The sequence below is a fragment of the Buteo buteo genome, chromosome 4 (assembly GCF_964188355.1).
Source record: "Buteo buteo chromosome 4, bButBut1.hap1.1, whole genome shotgun sequence".
Classification (NCBI taxonomy): domain Eukaryota; kingdom Metazoa; phylum Chordata; class Aves; order Accipitriformes; family Accipitridae; genus Buteo; species Buteo buteo.
Genome location: NC_134174.1, coordinates 60,520,503 through 60,545,226, shown reverse-complemented (window position 1 = coordinate 60,545,226; position 24,724 = coordinate 60,520,503). Strand labels below are relative to the sequence as shown.

General features: G+C 46.8%; 1 protein-coding gene across 2 annotated transcripts; it reads right to left on the bottom strand.

Moving 5' to 3' along the window:
* Positions 1 to 2,035: 2,035 nt before the first annotated feature.
* VWA2 (von Willebrand factor A domain containing 2) lies at positions 2,036 to 24,150 on the bottom strand. Of its 2 annotated transcripts, none has more exons than XM_075026978.1 (13): positions 24,096 to 24,150; positions 23,248 to 23,322; positions 21,057 to 21,190; positions 18,670 to 18,779; positions 12,797 to 12,991; positions 12,290 to 12,420; positions 11,456 to 11,588; positions 9,652 to 9,707; positions 8,666 to 8,773; positions 7,179 to 7,760; positions 6,308 to 6,859; positions 3,002 to 3,124; positions 2,036 to 2,250 (listed from the first exon to the last, which is right to left on the bottom strand). In XM_075026978.1, the coding sequence occupies exons 1-13, from the start codon at positions 24,148 to 24,150 to the stop codon at positions 2,117 to 2,119; spliced, it is 2,388 nt and encodes a 795-aa protein (XP_074883079.1). In that variant the 3' UTR covers positions 2,036 to 2,116. The 2 variants fall into 2 exon arrangements, with proteins under 2 accessions (XP_074883079.1, XP_074883080.1); XM_075026979.1 differs by lacking the exon at positions 24,096 to 24,150 and adding an exon at positions 23,970 to 24,018.
* Positions 24,151 to 24,724: the final 574 nt, after the last annotated feature.

Genomic DNA, 24,724 nt, shown 5'->3' with positions numbered 1-24,724 from the left:
GGGAGAGTTTTCAGAGCAGTCTGGCTGGAATCCAGCCAGCTCCATGGGCACTTCTGCACCATAAAACACGAACCACATCTTTGGTGTCAGCTGTGACTCTGATCTAGCCCATTCTCCCTACAAGAGATGACTGACAGTTTTACAGCAGAGGCAATGCTTAGCCTAAATAAGTAACATTAACAGATTAGTTTCTCTTTCTATCCCAAATGTTAGCCCTTCAACTAAGCCTCTATTTTGCTGTGCCTTAGGACACAGACAATCTACTAAAGTGACAGTGAAAAGAAAGAGGAAATTCTCCTTTCTCCTAGCCTTGTTTGTCCCACAAGGTACGACAGTGCTGCTCCTGTCTCAGTGCCAGCTTTCATCCCCGAGAGTGCTTTTAGACCATTCTTCTATTGACAACAAACCTGCAGAGTAATTTGTGTCTCTCTTTGTACATCTAATGTTACTATTCAAACATGGGGCCAGGACATCTGGGTAAAGGGGTTTTTCTTCTTCTGGGAACAATAGATGCTATTTTCACAAGTGCTGGCAGTCACAGTTAATGTCTCTGCCTCAGCCCTGTCCAGAGCTGCTCCTGCTCTCCCAAGGTGATGGATGCCATGGGAAAGGCAGCAGAGAAAAACCCAACAGTGTGAACCATGGGCCCTGGGGGAGCAATTACGTAAATTTTACAGCTTCATGGGCAAACTGATCTAGTGATCCATCGATGCTGATGCTCTGAAGGGTGCAGGCATGTGGCCAAACTGTCTTTGGAGACACATGAACCACCACAGCCCAGCAGAGGCCCAGCCTATGCTGCAGAGACCACTGCTGCGCTGGGGACAAGATCAACTTAAAACAACGAGGGGAGGCAGAAATGCCATTCAGCTCACCCCTCCAGGTTCAGGCCAGGACAAGCACACTGTTCTCCCAAGCCAGCTCCAGAAGGAGAGCAAAGCAAAATGGCAAAGCCCTGAGCCATGGAAACAGCACCAAAAAGAAGAGGTGAGGCTTGACCTGGAATGGGCAAAAAAGAAGGAACAAGAGAAAAATACTCACTGGCAAAGGAGAGAGCAAAGATGTGGCCAGCAGGAAGAGAAAGGAAAGGATGAATGAGATCTGGGAGGAGAGGTCCAGGCCTTTTCCTCCTCTGACCTGCATGTTGCCTGCCGTGCTTTGCTCCCAGCACCCGTGTGAAGCCGCTCGGGAGGCTGTCCAGGTCCTGTCCCCTCCAGGTCAGACTGTGGCTGGCAGGTAAGAGTGAGGCTGGCAGGGGATGAATGGAGTTAAACCTGAAAGCAGACAGACCAAGGTCCAAAGACCAGCGGGACAGTACAAACCATGGCTCTGTCCAGAGCCTACAACGGACCGGGACCTTTGTTTGCAAATGGCTGGGGGATTGCCCTTACTCGGCGTCCTTGCAGCATAGGTAACTGGATTTGACCTGGGTCAAATCTAGGAGAAAAATAGTCAACGCACCTACTAAAAACAGCAACACACACTGACTGTCACAGCTTTGATTTGGAGTTGCATAAATCATTAAATGCTCTTGCAAAACCAATCCTTTTCAAAACTCTCCTTATCAAAAATAGGCAGCTACCAAATGCCTATGAAGCTAAACCATATTCAATCACTCCAAATAAATTCAGAGAAGAAAGTGGCATGGACAACTTACAAAACAGAACAGAAGCTCATAATCAGTTCTCCTTCCTCTTGTCTTTCTGCATGTAACAAGCCATTCAGTCCAGCAGCTGGCTGCTAGTGCATAATCTATGTTATACCGCTTCAGCAGGAGCTCCAGAATTGTTCAGACTTCTACATATTTTTAGGTTAACTCAAAGATCTCTCAAGAAGTCTGTTTAAAAAAAATAATCACACACCACTAGAATCTGGATGAGGAAATGCAAAATGCCAGTAATAAATACTTAAACACAAATATTTACTTCAAATAAAAAAGAAAGAGAGCAGTGGGAAGCCCAGTTTGTGCAATGCAGGAACTGGGAATGGCTTCAGCACAGTCGCTGTGCTGGAGCAACTCAATCAATGTCAAGGACAGTGGTAGCTTCCTGGATTGTGCCTGCGAGTGGCAGTAAGCGTTCCTGGACAGAGAACTGGAGCACCCAGCACATCTGTGTCAGTGTCTCTGATCCACATGTCGTTTGGTGTGCGGGGGGGCTCTGGAGAAGTGCTGCAAACCACTTGAACTCTGCTGCACATGGGAGTGTGGAGGAAGGACCAGGGACCTCGGAGAATCGCCCCGGAGAACTCCTGTTGCGGAACAGAAACACAGATGTGGGATAGGGGCTTTAGGACCAAGTCATAAGTTCATGCTCAGTCCATTACAACCCAAAAAGCATCCACTTGGCCTTAGCTGACAGACATGAGAGGTCATGGGGTGGAAGTCAGAACTCCTACACTCAGGTAAAGAGCACAATGCTAGGGGGAAAAAACACTTAATTGAGAAATTCTCACCATGGGCACAGGACCACCTCTAGGGAGCCAGAGGCTCACAACCTCCTGGCCATTGCTCCCCTGCTGAAGAGGAGGAAGGCAATGGGGAGGCTTTTGCGCCATGGGAAATGCTGAAAGCAATAGAGGGTCACACTCCAACAGAGATAGCTCCCTCCCATTAAAAGGGAGCCAGAGATTTCCACCCAGGGGGTCAAAGGGGGTTTGCTTCTTCTAGCAAGGCAGAGGGAAAAGAGGAACAGAACAGAGTGGAGGAAGATTACCAAAGTTACTACACCTTCTTGGGGTCCCCTCACAGTCAACTCGCTTAGTGAATATGTAAAACAGGGCACAGCTTCTTGAGAGAAGCCCTTGTTCCCCTCAGCAGCCCAAACTTCTCCACTTTCCACGTGACAAAGGCCATGCCAGCACCAAGACCCAGCCACCAAACAGCTGTCCAAGAGTTACAGCCACATCTCTGCTGGAGGGAGAGGTGGAGATGCGGGATCCGTTCAGAGGGGCTGGGCAGAATGGATGACATCTGCCATGGTTGCCACCTGCTGATCCTTACTGCTCTCACAGTGGGGTCCTTCCCAGCCGTGGCATTTGCACCGGTAGCTCCCAGGCCCGAGGATGCATACGCCCTGGTTCATGCACGGGTTGGGTTTGCACAGGTTCACGGGGCTTTTTGCTTCTGCAACAAACACAAACAGAACAGCAGGCTCAGGCACTTCTACAGAGCATTAATAGCTAGGACCCACATCCATCAGGAATGCTGCAAAAATAACAGCAACTATATATTCCAGACATCAAAAAATGTCATCTAGGGCTAATGGGATTGGAAAGCCACATTAACATGGCAGAGGGCGCAAGCTCACAACCCGGTCTTGACACACAGGACAAACTCCTCTGTGTTTAACCTAGAGAAGAGGAAGAAGAACGGCTTTGCTAGATGTTCTAATCTGGAGGAGAATATTCATAATAAAGCTTAAAAGAGTGGCATCATGTTAGGCTGCATATCAAAGAAAAGCAAAATGGAGCATCTTCAGAGCTGTGCACTGAACACATGAGCACCTCTAAGCCCTCCACATCCAGACACTCCCAATGCAGAGCAAGACACATGCCCTGCTCCAAGCAGTTTACAACCCCAAACACCACTGGAGTTCAAACCCCTTTGGCCTGGAGAGGACCTGAGTTTCCACCAGAGAGGAGCAAGGACAAGAAGTCAGCTGGGAAGCAGGAATGGCATGAATGGAAAACAACACGGGAAAAATTTCTGGGCTTCTTTTCTAGGAGGTTTGAGAGAAAACCCTGCAACCACAGCCCAAGCTGTTATTAGCCCTGTTCTTGCGCAGTATGTGACAGCTTTCCCAACCCTCTTAACACAGCAGAGCCCAGCTGTCAGCAGGGCTGGCAGTGTTTCATGCTGCCTTGCTGTGAATACATTAGGTTAAGTAGCAGCATCCCAGAGGGATTTGCTTCCAGTCTGCTGGCAACACCACCGCAGTGTTGGTAAGGGCGTGAAATTCCTCTGCTGAACAACTACGCGGTGTAGAGTCTGGAGCTGCTAGCCTTGCCCTTTGCTCTGCGGTAGAAAATGCACAGAGGGAGGAGAAAAAGGGGGAGAAGGAAATAATATAAATTCTATCCCCTATCCGTCAGGATGGTTGCTACAGCTTACCACACATTGTGCTCATTCTCCCTGTACAGATAACGATATGTGCACATCAACTCTCAAACTACACCCAAGACTGGCAAAATTATCATTGAAATTCATTTTTTTTGACAGTCAAATCCTAGATCTGAGACATCTCAATCTTTAGTTCCTGTTGATTTTATATGGAGCCAAGTTGGGTTCAACACCATTTTTCTCATCCTGGGACATCTCAGATGGGGTCCTGCCTGACAGTGTATCCCCAGGGATGGCCACTTCCACTTTCACTGTAGTTTGGTAGAGCTGCTGACAATGAAAGCCGGATCTCTTGGACACACCACTCATCTTCCAGGTGCTGGCTGCTCCCCAGAGAACTCTTCCCCGGTGCTCTGCTCCACATGCCATGCATCCACCACCTCCCTCCACAGCTGCTCCACAGCATAACCTCACGGTCCCTGTTTGGGGGAATCATGCTATTCCACCCAGATGCTGTTTCTCTGAACTCAAGCCTACTGTTAACACAGTATCAACTTAAACAAGCTTCTTGCACTTCAGGGATTATACCCTTTGATGATCACAAGAGCTTGTATTTCCGTTAATCAGATTCACATATATTTAATGCTTGGGATCTTTTCTCCTAGACCCTGGATTGTTTCTTTCAAGTCTGTTTTCAGCTGAGCCTCAGAATAAATATGATATTCCAGGTGTCCAGAGGCAGGGTCTGTTTCTCAAATACTTGTATCATGAGTCATAAATTTTTTAAAGTCCTTTCACAGACAATGATTCTGTTATTGAGCCTTGGACTTGGGAGTAGAAGACTGAATGAAGGGCTTATCTTTACATCGCCCTTGGTCTCAGCCCATCTACTACAAACAGTGATTACCTGCACATGAAATGAAAGCAGCAATTCAGTCTCAGGAAATTATGTGTTATTACCCTGACTCATTGAACCTTGCCGTCTCTTCCCCTTCATCCGCGGCACTGTAGTCAATTTCATGGTACAGTAGATTGTTTTTATAACAACACAGCTGAAAATACCACTGCAACAGGAGCACTTTGAAAAGCTCCAGGTAGAAACTGTCTGCAGAGCCTGCCAGGAGACCAGCTCCTCACCCCAAAGAGACAGCACTGTAGTTCTTTCTAACCCTGAAGGAGCCACGGGCATGCCCAGAGATGAAAAGGACCTTTGCTTTTGCTGAAACTCAATATGCTGCTTCATTTGATCTTACAAATGGGTTAAAACATAACAAAAGCAAATAGCTAGATGTTAAACTCGGACTATTTTGAATGAGAAACAAGGAATGGCATTTTAACTAGAAGAACTTTCACCACCACTAATCCCTGCAAACTAGGGCTGCTATCTTTTCTGAAAAGCTGACTTCCATCAAACACAAGCACCCACACTCAGCATGCAAATGTTTGAAATTTGGTATCGGGGTCAATTTTTTTCCAGCTGGAGACTGGCTCTCAGGACTCAAAGTTTTGAAGAAAGTGCACTTTTTTTTTCTTTTGCACAAACATGAGCTTTTACATGAATATTTGAAAAGTGTTCCCTCCCACTTTGGAGATAAGCATTTGGTCCTGCAAACATAATTAATTACAAATTGTCTGAAGGCCTCAGTTTAACTGTCTGCAGGCTTCAAAATGGGCAGATTCCGATTTTAGGATTAAATCCTGTGCAACACAAATAAAATCTTGAAAGCCTACATGATAACTTGAGTAACAGGACGCTAAGGAGGAACAGGATTGATAAGGTTTCAGACCCAGCACTTTGCAAACAGCTGGGCACAAACCTGTTGCACAAGACACCAGAGACCCCACTTGGGAACCAACACTGTTGGCTGCAGAAATGTGTCCCATTAAGCCCCTGCCAGCAACACTGCAGGGGGTACAGTAATGCACAGTAAATTCTACAGGTTTAAAGCAACATCAGAAAAAGAATAAACTTCTTTTTCCTTCAGGGAAGGCAGAACCTCGACCTGGCAGGGCTGGAAAGAGCCAGTCACACTAAGCCAAATCTCACCTACTCAACTGAATCTTAGGGAAGTTGGTTCCTATTCCTATAGGATTGCTTTGGACAGTCACCAGATCTCTATGCCATAGTTTCCCCCTCTGTAAAATGTGAAAGATAGTATCGAGCTTACTCAGTAAAGCATCAGAAAACCTACAATAACAACAGCTGGTGGCACCAGCATAAAGAACAAGGATGGGACATTCTCTCACCTTCACAGATTCTTTCAATGATAAGGTCTTGGTAATACTGCAGGTCTTCATAGGAGGAGATGTGGACCAGGTAGTTGGGAGACCCAGCAACCCTCAGCAGCGCGTCCTTCCGTGCTTCCCCAATGACAACAACAAACACCAAGATGCCATTGTGCCTCAGCTGCTGAGCTGGGGCAGCTGCATCCTCCATGCCACCTCCGTTTGTGAGCACCACCACCACCTTGTTGACACCAGGTCTTGCTCCTTTCTGCACTGTCATCACGTCACCATAAATATGCAGCAAGGCACTGCCAGCAGAGGCCGAGTCCCCAAGGAAAGGCACCTGGTCGATGGCTTGGAGGACAGCTGAATTGCTTGTGTGGGTGTCCAAAGCGAACACAGTGTGAGCTTTGCTGCCATAGATCACAAGGGCAATTTGGGTGACATCGCGGTTGATGCTGAAATGCAAACAGCTGCTCCTGACAAAGTCCCTCAGCCGCAGAAAATTCTCCAGGCCAACTCCAGATGAGGCATCCACTGCAAATGCTAAATCAAGTGACTGCGCCTGGCAGCCTGGATAAAAGAATGCAAACACAGTATTTTTCAGAATATATATGTAATCCTTTCTGACCAAAAAAAAGCAGGGGGCGGAAATGGTGGGCAAAATTCATCTCTGCTGATCACTGACTGTGAAGGGTGATCTACAACCCTTTCACACGAAGAGAGACCCATCATAAAAAGCAGTGATGGAAGGTTAGTCCCTGGATCTGTGACTGACACAAACAAAACAAGCACAGTCATACTTCTGTCCTTCCCTCCTCCCCAGTGGAGTTCATAAGAACTCCTCATGACTTGACAAAGTCGTCCCACAATGCCCATATCACAGCCTTACCTTCAGGATTGTCCACACTGCAGATTCTTCTCTGCAGCTCTGGGATCCTGTTGAACAGGTCCTGGGGGTCCGAGTAGACAATTGTCTGCTTCGGACTGCCAGTCACTTTGGTCAGCTCTACTCTCATGAAGCTGCTGCCTACACCGATCAAGAAGAGATCTCGGTCCCTCGCGTACTTAGCGGCTTCTGTCACTGGATCCTGGGACTTGGAGTCAGTGAGCAAGACAACCACGCGTGGGAGATCATCCTGCATGTCTGCAAAGTCTGGGGTGCTCCTAAAACCATGCTGTGCAATGTACTGCAGGGCTCTGCCTGTCAGAGTTCCTCCTCCACTGAAATTCAAAGCATCAATGCGCCTCATGAGACTGAATGCATCCTTGTGCTGGCCCACTTCAATGGGTATCCTGACATCATTATCGTACTGGGCCACCCCCACGTTCATTGGTGAGTCCCGGCCCATCACTGCTTGGAGGAACCTCTTGAGGAACGCCTTGTAGCGCAGGAACCCTTCCAGCGTGACCCCCGCCGAGCTGTCCATCAGGAAAAGGAGATCCACGCCGCACTCGAGGCTCAGCTTTGGTGCTGAAAAGGGAGACAGCAATTTGTCGTTTGCAGGACAACAAGACAAGCATGCTAGGCACCTCAGCTGGGGCCTGCTGGAACCCCTGTGGTGTGGAGAAGGAACATCGTGTCCAGGAACCTAAATGGTTTGCCAGACATGTCATGAGCTGGAGGACAACTGTGCCAGGAGTGCACTTTATTTTGGTTGGATGCCACGTAAGCCTTTAGAGACAGGAAATATCTATGGGAGTCTGGGGGGGGATTCCTGAACTTTTGGATGGCAAACTTCAAATTAGAAATGACAACTCCGCTCTCTTAGTACTCTGGGGAAAACACTCTCGCTAGGTTTACAGTTGGACTTGATGATCTTAAAGGTCTTTTCCAACCTAAACAATTCTATGATGCTATATCATTTATTGGTGAAAGGAGGCAGTCCAAGCACCAGACCCTCTTCAGTAACACCCTGAGACACTTTAAAGTGGGAGCCTTGATTCTTGGGGAAGTAAGTACAAAGCATTTTCTGAAGATCAGGACCTTCTTGGTTTTCCTACACTGAACTCCCAAAATCAGGAGTCCCTCACGGGCCCATGTGTGCTGGGAGGAGACAAACAGACATACCTACGTGTCTTTCCCAGTTTCTCTATTCTGCTGCTCACGCGGCACCTGCATTTAGAAGCAAAGGCAGCCACACCAGGGTGAGACTGTCAGTATTGCTGCTCTCCATATCCACAAGGTTTCTGAGCAGCAAGACTCAGTCACTGGGCCTGACACAGTCATAACCAGCATGACAGAAAACTCAGCCCGTCTTCTAGAGAAAAGCCCAAAGGCTGCAGCCCAAGCCCAGTCATCCCTATGGCTGTGCACAGGCACCACAGAGGCAGGGCACAGCCAGGAAAGGAGGAGGGAGAGCACAGGTTCACACCTACCGCAGTGGATGTCTCCTCCGTACCCCAGTGGGCAGAGGCAGTGGTATTTGTCCAGTCCCTCCGGGATACACGTGCCCCCGTTCTGGCATGGCTGGGAGTCACAAGGGTCTAAACGGGACCAGGGAAGGGAAAGAGAGGGAGTCAGCAGGGAGCCTGCCCCTTCCCATCCTGTGCCAGTGTGAACATCGCTGTTAGTGGAAAAGGGGCCACACCGCTGCCCCTCTTGTTGTGGAGTTTGAACTAACGCAGGGCCACATGCACCCTCACCTCCATGGCAATTCCAGTTTGGGAGGGCTCTCCAACAGGCAGCGGTGAAGAAAGCAAACCAGGCTGTGACCTCAGTTCATTCGCTTTGGAATAACGCCAATGAAATTGCATTCATGTAAATACAGAATTGCTAACAGTCACGCAGCCCTGCCAGATTTACACCAGCAATGAAGGGATCGGAGTCTGGCCTGCTGCTTGGACAATGTTGTACTGACAAAGAAAATAAAGCCACTGTCACCTGAACCAGCAAAAAGGTGGGGTTAAGGGCAGAACTGAAGGGCCATAGCTACTTCCACAGTCACAAACCCAGGCTGGCAATCAGCAAGTGTCAGGTTCCCTGCTAAACTGATGATGTTCACGGTACCAAATAAACGAGTGGAGGCATCTTACTGCATGCTCCCCTAGCTGGAGAGCAGTGATGCCCCGCAGGCATCGGGAAGCAGTGCAAGCCTCTGCCCCAAGAACACGAGTAGTTGAGGATTAACTGGCTCCTCAAATTGAAAGAGAAATGATGGGGAAATATTTTAATCCAAAAGAACTCTGGTCATGGATACCCCCGAGACAGAAAAACTGACCATAGTATCAATATCTTGTTATGGATCACAGTTTCTCCCTCAGAACAAAATTTTTAGAAGTGAAAGTAAACCCCCATCTTTTTATTCTTTAGTTATTACCTTTCCTGCTATGTAAATCAAATTTTTGAAAAGGCTAAGTCCTACCTGGACATACAGTTCGGAAGCATCTGGATGAGTGTTTTATCAAGACTCTCTTCCATCTGAAACGGGAAGAATAAAACCTATCATTAATGTAAAGATTAACAAGGTATCTTCAAGGCTGACTTTACTGTGTTTTCAATGGAACAAATTTTCCTTTGAAAACGCAATTTTTCAAAACAAGTATTTCAAAAGAAAATGTCCATTCTGAGTGGGGTGGCAAAAGAAAAAACATCATTTCGTCAAATCTACTCTGTTTTTTAATTCTACTTTAATGTTTTACATTTAAAGATTATGAATGTATTATTAAGGCTACAAATTATTATTTTTTCTAGTTGCCACAGAAGAGACGTTAAACTTTTTGCTCTAAATCAGAATGAAAAGAAAATTCTACAGCAGTGAGAATTTCTTATTCAATATTAATTCTAGCATGTGACTTATCCAGCTGTAACTAGTGGACAACCAAGGTTTAGAATGGGAAGAAATCCTCAGCCCTCAGCTGTGCCTGCCAGTGGGATTTTTCAACTTCCTCCTTCATTTCCCTGCCCTAAGGTGACATGAAAAAAAACCCACCAAACCCTAGAGCAGAAGTGTATACTTGCCACACGTAAGGTGGCAGGTAACATCGGTTCCTGACAGTGAGATGATTTCTGCACCTTTTCATCCCTGTTAATGAGGTTTCTATTTCTCTAATACCTGCAGCTTCGCTATGCCACTGATTTTTCCAGTGCTCTGCATTAGGGCTGCTCAAACTTGAAGCAACTGTGGCCAAATCCATCACTTTGGGGATGCCATAAGCAAGCCACAAGCTGCTCTGCTTTCCCATGTTGGCTCTGAGGTACAAGTACCTGGAAACACTCACAGACATTAGGACATGTCTGAAATTATCCATACAATCATTCCCATTATATCTATGCAGCAGGCCATCAAGGCACAGTCCAGATCATGGGTGATTTTCAAACATTAATCTGAATGCCTGATATTAAAACAAACACATGAAGCATCTCTTCAAAGGAAAAACAATGCCCCCTACCAATTTCTGTATGACACCATTTTCACTCGGCTATTTTTATCAGCAAAGAGCATGAAGCTGCCTTGCCCTTCACAGCTCATTTTTAAAGCATTTCTCCCACTGTACCAACTGCAGTGACAATATTATTTGATGGACCTGACAAGCTTTATGGGTTTTCAGCTCCAACCTTCTCTCCCTGAGCAAGAGGACATTTCCCTCATGTAATTCACTGCCATCAACCTGACAAGGCAGCTCTTTGTGTGCATCCTAGTTTTGGCACTGCTACACTACGACTGGGGGGTATTTTCTGCCAGTCACTGAAGCCTCACCACAGAAAAGTTCTTCCTAAGCCCCCCAGGGCAGCCAAGCAAAGGGAAAAAAGGAAAAGGGGCTTCTCTAAAAGAAAGCCTAAATGGCAAAAACCGAACTAGCACCAACACAGGGAGCCAAACCTAGAAACCCTCTACAGCACAGAGCTGGTACAGAGATGTAAACTTCAAAGGATCTCTGTTCAACAGGTAGGAAACTAATCCCAGTTCCATTTATAGTATTTATGGTGCTCTTGGTCTAATCATCTTCTGCTTCTTTGTCTCAGTAACTCCTCCTATCCTTTGCTTCTCAGATCAGCCAATGGTCAGAGCAGGGAGAGCCTCCTGCTAGGTCTAGAGGCTATGTTTGTATCAGTCTTCTGAAGGATCTTCATCCCAGTAGAGTCAAGGTCAGATAAAAGCCTCATTACCACGTCTCTCATCTTCTCTCAGCCCCACACACTTTTAAAGATGTGGGTGTCCAACTTACCTGTAGAAAGGGCACAGTGACACATGCACTGCATTTGACTGCTTTGAGCCTTTCCAACACATATAGCTTCCAGCTAGCTCTTTCACAGTCTCCAGGGTCCTGCGTTCACAAGGGTGGGATTCAACTTTGCAGCCTGTAGCAAAGAACAAATGCAAACTAGGATCAATTGCCTGAAAGTACAAAGTCTGTGTGGGAGTGGAGCACCATTCTGGAACGGGTTAGTCTTCCTCAACTACCTGCCAACAGCAGACCAGACGGTACTTCAGAGACCCTCCATGAGACCCCAGGAGAGAAATTTTTTGTCGACAAGCTCACCAAGCTACCCCACTTTCTGGGCTGCTCGCTATTCATCCTCCTTTGCTTTGCTATAGAACTCGCACTGCTGAGTTCAGGGTTCAGTGACAACTTTTCAGCCCCTCTGGTGCCTTCATCGTTCATGTACTTGACTTTCTGCTACCTCCGGACAACTCTAGTTCTATCCTTTCTATCTCTTGCAAGCCCCTGGTGGCCCCCCCCTTAACACACAGCCAAGTCCATTAGAAGATTTAACACAACTGTGTTGATCCCTCTATCCCCCACGACATGAACAAGGACCATTATTCCCATTTTCAGAGGTGAACTGAGGCACAGAAAGATTTAGGATCCTGCAGCTTGCAGATATTTGGAGAGGGAGCTGACAAGCACGCCATCCAGTCTGGGCACCAGCAGCAGGTTACTTCAAAGTGCAACTCCTGCTAATTCCCTTGTACGCTTTCTGACACTGCCTCACCTTTCTCACTCAGTGACACGGTCCAAGCTCAAAGCATGGGCATGAAGATGGAGCCAGGGGGTTACCTGGGGCGGTGGCACTGCAGACAGAGCCGGTGAGGGTGCTGTACAGGCCGTTGGCAGCATCGTCAGCATCTCCAGCAAAGAGCACATGCTGCTCGGTGGGCTCACTAGCCAGCACGTGCAGCTCCTCCCACCTGCCGAGCAAGGCAGGGGTTCAAACGCTTAGTCAACCCCAAAGAACTGAGTATCAAAACACACCCTGCACAGCAAATGAGAGAGCTGATGCAAAACCATGACACCCTTCAAACAGTTTTCAAGATCCTGGTGTGTTTAGTCTCAGGCAGTAGCATACCTCTAACTCAGTGGAAGAGCCTCCTTCACCAACTCTGGTCCTCCTTCTACACCAGCCACCAAATTAGTGTTTCCTCCATGCCTGTGTTATGCCACAAATTCCCCTTTTCTCTTTCCAAAACTCAAATCTAGCACAAGACCATCCCCATCCCTCGCTCACTAGGACTTGCCATTTGCCTAGCTGGGCCTCCACTTCCCACTCCATGGAAAGTTTCCTACCTTGGAAACTTGATTCCCACTGCAAAAACTGTGATGTGTCTCTCCTTCACCTGCCTTGCAGGCATTGCGGTACTGCCCTGGGACTTTCCATCCGAAATGACGATCAGGATTTCAGGGACGCTCGAGTTTCTGCCACCAGGGAATCCCTTGCGGAGAATGTACTTCAGAGCCTGACCTGTCTCTGTGCTCCCACCTCTAGAAAGAAGGGAGAGAAAACTAGAAAAGCAGAAATCAGACCTTCTCCTGCTATTGAATTTACCATTTGATTTTCAAATTTCCACCCTCTGTTAACGGGGAACTTAGCATGTTTCTGCCTGTTGCCACACGACACATCCACAGAGATGTCTAGTCTTGTCATCTTTCTATCCATAGGTCCCATCTACTCACGCTTACCTCCTTCCAACCCAGAGTGGTCTCCAGAAGACTTCTAACACACAGCAGAGTGTTTCTGCAATTAGAGCAGGAACCAGAGCTCTTGGGTATTTGAGTTTTATTTCCAGCTTCAACAAATGTCTCAACTGCTTCTGGTTTACCATCTGAAAATTGCAGTCCCTTCTTTAAGAGTTCCGTGGAAAAGCTGTTTTACAACAACCTCTTGTATTCCAGTCAGAAACACAGTACAAGTGGGCAAAATGAACAAAGACCAGCATTTCATAGAATTATAGAATCATTTAGGTTAGAAAAGACCTTCAAGATCATCAAGTCCAACCATCAACCATGCCCACTAAACCATGTCCTGAAGTGCCTTGTCTACGTGCTTTCTGAATACCTCCAGGGATGGTGACTCAACCACTTCCCTGGGCAGCCTGTTCCAATGCCTGACAACCCTTTCGGTGAAGAAATTTTTCCTAATATCCAACCTAAACCTCCCTTGCCTCAACTTGAGGCCATTTCCTCTTGTCCTATCTCCAGCCACCTGACAGAAGAGACCAGCACCCACCTCACCACAACCTCCTTTCAGGTAGTTGTAGAGAGCGATCAGGTCTCCCCTCAGCCTCCTCTTCTCCAGACTAAGCAGCCCCAGCTCCCTCAGCCGCTCCTCATAAGACTTGTGCTCCAGGTCCCTCACCAACTTGGTTGCCCTAAAAGTGGTTTCAAAGTGGTTTTCTTTCTCTTGACGAATAAACGTGCTATAAATTCTTGTCATGTATCATCCCTTTCCCTCCACGGGACTTTCTGCCATTCTTAGACCAAGAGCTGAGGCAGGGAGCCATGCGTCTCAGCTTGTAACTGAGAGTCTGCAGTCCAACACTGTGCAGAGAGTCCTTGCCTTCTTCTACCTGGTTGATCTGCAGGTTAATCTGACTTTCTACAAAAAGTCATTTGTCCATCCTGTAGTAAAGCTCCTGAAAATACAAATGCTGAAAGCTTCTTAGTGTATCCCTGGAAACTCAGAAGGACCGAACACAAGGCATGCTTTCTTCAGGGTTTCACCCGTACCTTTTACATGAGTAAAGTAAACATTATGAAAAGCCACCTGGTGTTCCCATTGTCTAAACCCACGCTAAACTCAGTTAAAAGCAATACTTTCATCTGCTAGGTTGCTTGCCAGCAGCACTGGTATGATAGAGAAGGTGCACCAGCCACTGACGTTCACACAAGCTGTACCCGCCACTTCTCATTTTGGAGACAGGATCACCTGGAAGCAGCACAAGGCCATTTAAAATGTGGCACAAGTTACCCACCTCAGCTCATTTGTGGCTCAGATGCCAAAGCTGCCTCATTCCTCATAGTGCCTGCACTGCAGTAGTGTCCTGAAGTCCTGGCAGGGCCTGGGAGCCCTCGGGGCTGGGGTTTGTGCCATCACGGAGCTTGCCTGGGCGCCTCTCCTGCCAAAAATTTCTTACAATACACGTAACTCAAAGAGTGGGATGAAGACAGTCCTGCCATCTTTTGCTTACGAATGAATGGGATATCACAAGATGAAGGGCCAGACTTGTAGATGATCCCATCTGAAAACCTGCACATATCCATCTGCTCCAAAGAGCTGACTGATGGGATGCTCCCGATGAGAAGTGGGCCTGGGGAGCAGGACGGAGGGGTGCACAAGCTGACCTCCGAAGGAATGAAAACTAAGTGTCATCTTGGACAACGATGAGAGAGGCAGATTTGAGTGCTGATCCCGGGTCCTTCCCCCAAAAAACATCTATTCCCTCTTGCCTGGCCCCACAAAAGCAGTTTCTGGTGGTGCAAGGAACCAGCCACCTCTGTATTTTGGCAGCCCTTGAATTCTGCCCTGGAGAAGGGAATGTTTCTGAGGCAGAAAGCAATTAGTTCAATACTCAGCAATCCTCTCAGTAGCAAAGTACTAAACCCGCACCCTGCCTCAGATGCCAAAGGGGGCACATTCCAGCGGTGACACATGCCAACGGTGACATAAATCAGCAGGTAAAATTGGCTGCTGCTAAGCATTAGGGGATGGCAGACATCAAGCCTTGCAGCTATGCAGTAACTCCCAAGGAAAAGCAACCTTGAATGCAGTATTAGTAGAAAATAAGCTACAGCTTGCCAGAAAAAGCTTTAGTCAAAGATGCCTTAGAAATCCTGAGACTCATTTCTTGTGAGATTATTAAAGAATAAGATTTGCTGACTGCTGGATGCCTCCTCAACCTAAGAGCCCGATTGCCCTGGGTTATGGCCAGTGTCTTCACAATGCTAGAGTCTCTTTGGTGATGGCATACTGGATGTGAACTGGGAAGGAGCCCCTCATTGCAGAGGGTGCTGAAAATAAAGCAGAAGGGAAAAAAAGGGGAGTGCTATACATACAGAGAGGTCTAGGAGGGGAAGGACAAGGTGTGGTTATTTTTATGGGCTGCACATTTACTCTAGTTGTTGTTTCTTGCTAGTGAGCTCTGTGGGGCAGGGACTGTACTCCTCTGCTTTCAACACTTAACTTTAAATGACTGTTATAGATGCCTACTCAAGACTGGGCTCCATGTTCTGTGAACCACAAAATGTCATCAAAACCATATATAAAATCATCATCTCTGTCAGGCTGAGGCAGGAATGATTACACTGTGAACCAAACACTAAAGTTTTATTTAAATAAAAGCCATGGGTAACCTACGAGAGACCTTGGAGACGAGGTAGGAGATGTTCTCACCTCTGTCTCGCAGGGTGAGGTGTGGTGGACTGTGCAGCTGGATCCCAAGGTGGCTGGGTGAAATCAGCTCCAGCTGCCCCAACTCCCTATCTGCCTCCCACACTCAGAGACTTAGCCTACCCAGGCACACCAGCCCCTGCTGCTGGCCACCTACCACAACCAACTCAAGCTTCACATCAACCACCTATATTCCCCACCCAGTCGTCACCAGGCTAAGACCTTGCTACAACACAACACACTGGACAAAAGCCTTTTGTCCCCTGGGCAACCTACACTGCAAATTCTTCAGCTGTTGTCGCCAGCTTTGATCCCTGCCTACAACACATTATCTCTTGTTGTTGTTGGAGGGCTAAACATTTGCTTATCTCAAAGGGGTAAATCCTGCATGGACATAACTCTCCCTTTTCCTTTCTTGGTAGTTCTCCATCTACACAATGCGAGAGGTCTGTAATGTGCCGTCCCCAACTGGACACTTGATACCAGGGAGAGCCCAGCTCACTGGGAACGTGCTCCAGACCTGTTGATAATTAAGCCACTAGATCAGAGAAGACATTTCTAGCTGTCCTCTAATTCTTCCAAGGAGCTGTGCTACAAATCACTTCCTTGGATTGCCTTTTATTGCCATCCAGAGCAAGCAAAGGGAAACAAATCATAAGTGTTACTCCTTTCTTAGAGGCATCATGTTCTCCTTTGGCTGTGTTGACACAAACATACCCTATTTACTTTCTGAACATCCATCCTTTGCTTTAGTACCCGATTCCTGATTTGCTTGTTCTAGAAAAATATTTGATCATGCCCAAAGTCATTATTTTCCATCTACCCTCTGATTTTCACAGAGACTTTTTAATTCAGTACCTGCCAGTCCTTTTTGCTTTGAACTTCTTTCTTTAGGTACTTCCTCCTCTGCACTCCACCATTTCAAAACATACTCAATGACTGTGTGTTCATAGCATGTCCAAATCTGCCTTTTCCTGACCAGATGTCAGATGCTTCAGTGAAAAGTGCTGTGCATGAGGGAAAATATATTGTGCATAGTCAGTCTGATGACTAAACCTTGATGAACTCAGTAAGCTGTGCCCACGTGAGCCCTGAGTATTAGAAAACATTAATAAAGAGTCTCTGCACCAAAGCTCATTAAATTCAGTTTCTTATCAATTTGCATTTTGAGGTTCACCAGTTTTTGACACAGCAGATGTGTGTTTAAGGCATTACTCCAGTAAGGATTTTCTGAAGCCGAAGGAGAACTGGACTTTACCTGCTGCCTTTCCTCAGGAACAGCACTAAGCAGGTTTCTCTCCTGCAACCAGCCATTGATTTGTACAAAAGAAATTAGTAAGAAATGTAGCTTCTGAGATTACCGCCAAATTTGGTTGAAATTGGCCAACGAATTCAAAAGCTATTTAGGTGGGATTCACAGAAAGAGACCACGGTCTTCGAATAAATCACAAAAGCTTCACTTCAGTCTGGTGCTGCCTCCTTCCAAGTGCTCTCAGCTCTGTGCCCAGAGCACAGGGCTGAAGTCAGGAAATGCCTCGCTGGCCAAAGGCTCATCAGAAGCACATCAAGGAGCCTCTCAACCAAGATGTTAAACACCAAGTTTTTTCAGAAGCCAACTGGAATCCATTTGTAACTATTTTATCTACTTGGAAATGTCAGCTTTTCATTTAAACTAGATGAAACGGCCAAGCACAAGGTCATTACTTCTGTTTGATCTGTCAGCATCCATGTGTTGTCATCAAAGAATTTCAGTGCCAGACACCAAACACTGCTTCACTTTCTCTGCTCCCACAGACTTTCAAGCAACAGCCAAAGAGGAGGAGTGTATCTTGTTTTCTGGCAAGTTTTTCCTGTAACTTTACATGAGAGGTTTTCTTGATTTGATAAACTTATCAAAAGCAATACAACAAAACTCAGGCAATTGATCTTGCTTGAACAAGTCAAAAGTGATCACATTTGCTTGCAATATGTACAGCATGCTGAGAGCAGCAGACATTCATGAGAAATGCTGAGCTAACCTTTAGCCCTAATGCAGATCACCTAAAGAAAGAGTAGATACCCGCAGGCCATACCAGTACCTCATCTATCATCAAAACAAGTGTTATTTTGGGGTGGTTGTCGGATCCTTTGTAGATCTAAATGTATTTCTCCAAGATAAAAAGTTTGGATTTTGAGAGGCTCTAAGGACAGTGCTTCTTTGGGCTTCTGGCTCCATTTCCTGAGGTCGTGGGAAGACATCCAAGTCTTAACATCCAGGAATAAAAAAGGTTTCTGTCTGAAAGCCTGATCCTCCTCTTGAATTCAGCAGGCACACATGCACAGATATCTAGGGACCAGCAATTCATTACTACCTCATAGGACAAAGTACACTGTAACCACCAAAAAATGAAGATGCAGAATGTCCTGCCTTTTCGCAGCTGTGTGTGAATGCCACACTTGCTCTTCCCTGGAAGGATGTAACCCACCACCTGGCACAAATGGCCAGAAAAGCCTGCCAGGAGGGTCACAGAAAACTCTCCCCTATTTACCACATTATAGTGGGACACTGTCAACTTTCTCCCCTATCAACTTTCACTGACAAAGACAGACCAGGTTGCATGTTTTTAGCAGACTGTGGATTATGGACCACAGACAGTGTTCGTCCACCCCCCTCCCTGGGGGTGACATGTTGGTGTATGCACAGCAGAGGCGGAGATGTCTGGACCTAAAAAACCTCTCGGTCCAGAGATCATTCATAGCCCAGAAAAAGAGAAGAGCTGTAAAATAAGCTGACCTGAACACAATCCTCTTGATTCTCTCTTTCACTTCTTGTTTGGTTAGATACGAATCCAGTGGGAATTCAAGATGGGGAGTTGAGCTAAACTGTATCATTCCCACGCGAACCTAAAAGAAAAGGTTAAAGATTATGAAAGGGGCCTGTCGGAGTTTTAGTCTTTTGATCAATTTACAGATTTGGGAAGACTAAATTGTATCGAGACAAACTCTGTTTTCCATGTTGAGCCACTGGCACTCTAAATGAACTTCAAAAAAGAGCACAAACCACAGCATTACCTATAGCGGCTATAAACAAGGTGAAAAAGTTCATCTGCAGCCTCTGCTGCAGTTACAGGCAGCTCAAGATCTATGTTTATCCATTTAGAGCAGCTAGTAGCCTCAAGGACAGTAAGTTTATAAATAACACCTTTTATACCAAGCCATTTATACCCTGTGCAGGCAATCTTTCCATTACTAAAAGCAGCTCCCTCTGGCATTAAGCACAGTAGGCAACACAAACCAATTATTTTTCCACTACCTCCTCTAGAACCATTTTCTATAGTTGAAAATGCTTGAAAATGCAAACAGACTAAATTGTCTGTATTGGGCAATACATCCAGAATATTTCACTGAAGTCATACAAGAAGTCTCATGGAATGTGACAGCTTTGAAGGTGAAAAGGCTACTAATTTTCAGTCCAGTCTATGTAAGGATTAAGAGGAAGACTAGGGGAAGGATGGTATTTAAAACAACAACAACAACAAAAAAAAAACCACAAAAAAACCCAGCCCACCAAATCTGCAATGTTCAAATTCTTTTGCATAAGCCTACATTGCAGTTGGTTCCTAGATGCAAGTCTCTACTTTCAGTCAACTTAGTATGAGCGACAAAAAGGGGATGCCCATTTAACCTGAGCCACCTAGCACCTCTCAAAGCCTTGCACGCACACTGTGACTCCTTACTGTCACTGCCCAGGCTGTGGAAAGCTTCCTGTGCTGTGTGGCTGTAAGCTGAGATCTGAAGGGTGAAAGATTTCTTAGATGAGAAAATGATGGAGAGGAATGGTGATTTCAGCTTCCAAAGGACCCTGCAACAGGGGCAGAGCAGCAGCTTTCAATTTTAGGGCCTGGAACAGTGGTCATGGTTGATCTGGAGGAGGTTTTCAGGTGCCTCTAAGAATCCCTGCTGTGGGAACCAGGAGCAAACAGAAGACCTGCCTCTGTCCCTTTGCTCCCAGACATCTCTGGAGAATCAGACATGGACCAGGAGTCCTCAAAGCCACAGCAGCAGCCCAGACCCACTCTCTGTCCTGCCTCAGGTTCCTCTTCCTGCTACACAGAGACCTTGCATCTCTGCCACAACCTTCCCAAAGACCTGACATTTATTTGGAAAGGCTCTGGCAGGCAATCAAGTACAGCAACCGTCCCAGCCTGCTCCAAGGCCCCCTGGCTAGGATAGCGTGATGTGGGACTGGATGCACAGCTGGAACTGCAGCTGGGTCTGGCTTGAATTCCCTCAGATGAACCCCGGGATGTGTCCTTCAGGGCCAGAGGTGCCTCAAGGATGGCTCCAGGAGCAGGTAAGACCTGAGGGAGCCCCGACTGTGGCTACAGTGGCACAGCTCCCCTCACTCCTTGCAGACACATGGCACGCAAAATTAGACTTTGATTTGAGCCAAGGTCCAGAATAGGAGTGGACAACAACTTGGCATAGCCACACCTGTCCATTTATCTTAGTGTGTTTTATACTAGGTATCTGTAAATACCAGCTGTGTGGACTCCAGCTGGCCAGTTCTGTGCTCTCTGGTGAGTACCAGCATTAAGCACACTGCACCACTAGCAGATGGGGAGCACGGTGATATCTTGGAGATCTACAGCAGCTTACAGATCCCCAAATGCCTCAGTATACAGCTAGTGCCTTGCAATGAACTCCTTCCCTTCTGCCCTTTTGGCTTATTTTGGAACAGACACCTTCTAGGAGAAGCAGAGCAAGCAGACTGTATCACTTACCTCTGTACAGAACGATGATTAACTTCCCAGAGACTAATTCTGCAAGTTACCAGGGAAAAACAACAAAAAGACCAAACTATTTTAATCTATGAGCATCCAAACCAAAATAAAAATTGGTAAAAAAAACCCCAAATCATAATCTTTAACCTGACAGGTTGTGTCTTTTCTCAAGACCAAATGGAACCGCTTAAAATCTGTGAAGAATCAAGAAGTATCCTCCAACTCCACTGCTTCACAAACCTCCACTGCATCTTTCTGAATAGATACTGTGACCCCATGGTAGCTGCTAGGCTGAATTTTGCCATTTCACTCAGCACTTTGCCATTTCACTTATCACTGGCCTTTCCACACATCGCCAACCTGCTTGCAACTAAAATGAGACATTCCTGACACTCACCCTGTCTGGATGGATGTCCAAGGCGTCACAGAGCTTGCCTGCAAAGTGCTTAGACCTTTCAAAGCTTCCTTTGCCAATGCTGTAGGAGCCGTCCAAGAGGAAAAGGACATCTAACGAAGCAGAGCACTGCATCACTAGGAGAAAAAGATACATGCTGTGAAACTGCACTTTACTAGCCTCAATCTCTGGAAGCAGACAGCCAAGAGCAGAAAATCTAGACAAATGGACTTGCTGAGGACAGACCAGGGCAGCCCGGTGTTCACAGCCCATAGCCCACATGCACTCCTGCTCTGGCCTGCAGCAGTGTCAGTTCAGCCCTCACAGCCTGCAAGACTTTCGCCTTAGATTTCAGGTCCCCAGCCTGGATTTGGCAGTTCAGTGAAAGCATGGGAGCAACAACTCCGTGAGCCGATACAGAGATATCATTAACCGCAGAGAGAGCTACTCTCCCAGCGAGGACACGGAGGGGTGAGCAGTGGGGAGAGGCGGCCGTGCCTGGCAGGACCTGCAGCCTCTCCCAGCCCAAGGCACGGACACGAATCTGGGAGGCATCTGCAGAGCGAACAGAATCCCGCAGAGCCAGATGTGTTTCATCCGCAGCACATTTTTCAAAACATGCTCTTATTTTTCTAAACACAAACTCTCTAAACAGCTCCAAGGCTCTGACAGAAAGACTTTTCACAAAAATCTGCCTTTTATCCCATCTTCAGAGATGTGTCCTTGCATCACCTCTGCCTGCATGAACATGACTGCTCCCAAGTACAAGTTTCCGAGATGCTTACGCTGCAGTGGAAACCCATAATTTCACTAACAAAAATTAAAAATAAATAAATAAATAAAAAGTAGTCTGCAGACTCTGACGAGACATTTTCAAAGCATTTACACAGAAATTTTAAAGTCACCTCTGCAGCATTTACCAGAACCAGCTTCAATGGAAAATGAATCCAGAAGCTCAATACAGGCAGCAAGCACGTCAACCTTTTAAGAGCCCTTTTGACCCATGCCCTTTCTCTATCCCCATTATCATCATTTTATTATCACTACTTTTTTCCAAATCAGTCCTGCTAGCAAAACCCTGTATTTACAAATAGGGTTTTCTACCACCCGATTATGAGGGATTGAAAGTTGTAAAGCATTCCCTTCTGGGTCACTGGGTTTTCTAATAGGGCAACCAGCCTTGCCCTGGAGCACTGTATTGGGGACGAACTGGAGCACAGCCTCTCTGCCAGTGCCACCCCAGCTTGTCAGCCTTGCCCTCACAGACCATATGAATGTGGAGATGCAACAACCCGGGTACTCGCCCACAGTCACTGACCCCAGCTGCCTGCCCAAGCATGCACAGAGAAAACTCCTGTGCCCCCATCCCAGTATGGGCTCAGCACGGAGAAATGGTCTTCAGGTTGCTCTGGAGTTCAGCGGTACAAGGAGCGGGGATCTCTGTGTTGCAGCTGCAGCAATGCAGCTCTTACAGAGACTCATAAGCTGGATGTCTGCAGCCCACCAAAGGGCTCTTGGTGATGTGCATCAGTGAGAAATGTCCAAATACAGCACATCAGGATGGAAAGTCTGAGCTGAACACGTGGTACTATGGGATGGGGCTGGAGGGCAGGCCTGGCATAGGAAAAAAATGTAATTTATCACCTGACATGCAGACAATAGAAAATAATGGCTAGCAGGAGAATGCGTGATACAGTTTATAAGTAACTGACTGCATGTACATCATCACGGCACCTTTAGGTGAACATAGTCTGCTGGCCAAACGGAGCCCAGTCGTCCCTACTCACCGCACCGTGGCTGGTGCTGGCTTTACAGCTTGAACGAATCAGCCACATGAGAGGTCTGATTGCAAATCAAGTCTGTAATTAAACTCGGCTCCTTAAATCAGGATTGCTTGAAACATGCTCTGAAGTAACTGACAGAAACACCAGCTAGTTGGCAAATACACAATTTAGGAAAAGCAGAGTAGGTCGGCATCCCAGAAGAGCTAAAAGCCACTGAGGGGAAAAGCCAGGCTAGGGCAGAAGCAGCCACATTGCTGTGCTTGCCAGAGCATTGCTGGGGACTTCACGTACTGAATGGGGTCCAGTAAACAAAAATATAAATTAAAAAAACCAAAACAAACAAACAGAGAAAAACAAAGAAAGAATGAATTCAGAAAGTAGATGACTTGCTTTAAAAAAAACAAACTTACACTGGCCAGCAGCTGAGATCTTGCCAATCATCTCCTGGTCAGCATGGATTTCTTGTACACTCAACGCCAGCAAAACTGTGGGATCAAACAGATAACCACGCATCAACACCAGAAACTGCCTTTAAAAAAAAAAAAAAAAAATTACACACAGGCTTTAATTATAGCAGCAAAAATGCTGTTTTGCTGTGTAGATTTCACACTCGCAAAAAATAATTTGTTGACATAGCACAGCAGCGTATCATCTATGGGAGGAAATTCCTTCTAGCAGGGACACAGAGAGCATGAAAAATGCCAGGGACCTGACTCCAGCACGGGGGAGGACAGTCCCTCTGCTCACCACATGCAGGGATGCAGCACAGGAACAAGAGGCTAGGCTAGGCTTGGGCTCCGAAAATTGCAGTCATAAGCACTGGAGACACCAAATAATTGCACTGGAAAAATTTATGAACTTTTAATATCATAGTAACAACACCAGCTTTTCCCATATCTATTAGACACTTCACATACATATCAGTCACACGTGTTTAGATTCTCAGCAAAGCTGTTTGCCCAGGTATTATTTTCTCCCTTTCTACATGAAACTATGTTTCAGAGGTTTTTCGGTAAATCTCCTGGAGAGGCACTGATTCAGCTCTCGTTCCTGGGATCGAAGAACTCCAGCCAGAGACGGGGAAGCATCTGAGACAGAAAACGCTGATGCAAAACGACAACTTGAAACGTACTTTGGGGAAGCAGGAAAATGCAGATGGACACAAACGACAAGAGGCTCATGGTGACAAATCTGAAAGAGAAAAAAAAAAAAAAAGAAAAAAGAATATTAATCCAATTCCTAAAGCTGGTTTCTGTACCTGCAGCTGATAATCTCTCCTCACTGGTTGTCTGATGTGAAGAGTTCAGAAACATTTGGTCTGAGGGACAAAAGCAACTCCTACCCTGGGGAGAAGGGTGGGAAACAGATAGAAGGAAAAAAACGTGAAAACGAGGGAATGATAGAAAAGAAAGTCTCCCTACGTACTCAACTCCTTTCCTACCAAAACCGGAGAGAGCAGGCTTCGCAGGGGAGGGAAGGATTGCCCAGCCACCCCTCCTCTCCTTCCCTCCGTGGCCACCTGGACCTCTACTCTCCTCCCTCCACCTCCTTCCTCTCCACTGCATCTCCCTCTCAAAGCCAAGTCCCGCCAGGGCCCCCACCACCCTTCGGCAGCCAGTGGAGAGCCGAACTCCGGGGTTTCATCGAGCACAGGGCAGAGCCGTGTCCCCCCCAACCCCACCATCGCTGGGGGCTCTGGTAGAGACGTCCCTGCCGTGGACCACAGCAGAGAGGGACCTGTCCCGCGGGGCCTGCCTCGGCCAGCGCGGCTGCCCATCCTCATCGCTGGTCTTCAACAACACTCAACCACGGGCTCTTCCATGCCTTACGTTTTCCGAGGACTGGCTTTCTGGGGAGACGTTTTTATGTATAACTGTCCAGCAAAGC

Bases quoted from the DNA above. Each gene is read 5' to 3' on its own strand.
- VWA2 (XM_075026978.1), bottom strand. From the start codon at position 24,150: ATGTTTCTGAACTCTTCACATCAGACAACCAGTGAGGAGAGATTATCA. The intron at 12,992-18,669 runs GTCAGCTTATTT...CCTTCTTTCTAG, and splicing joins ATCAAGAGGATTGTGTTCAG to AGGTGGGAGCACAGAGACAG. The intron at 7,761-8,665 runs GTAGGTGTGAAC...CTCCCTTTTCAG, and splicing joins CGGAGGAGACATCCACTGCG to CACCAAAGCTGAGCCTCGAG.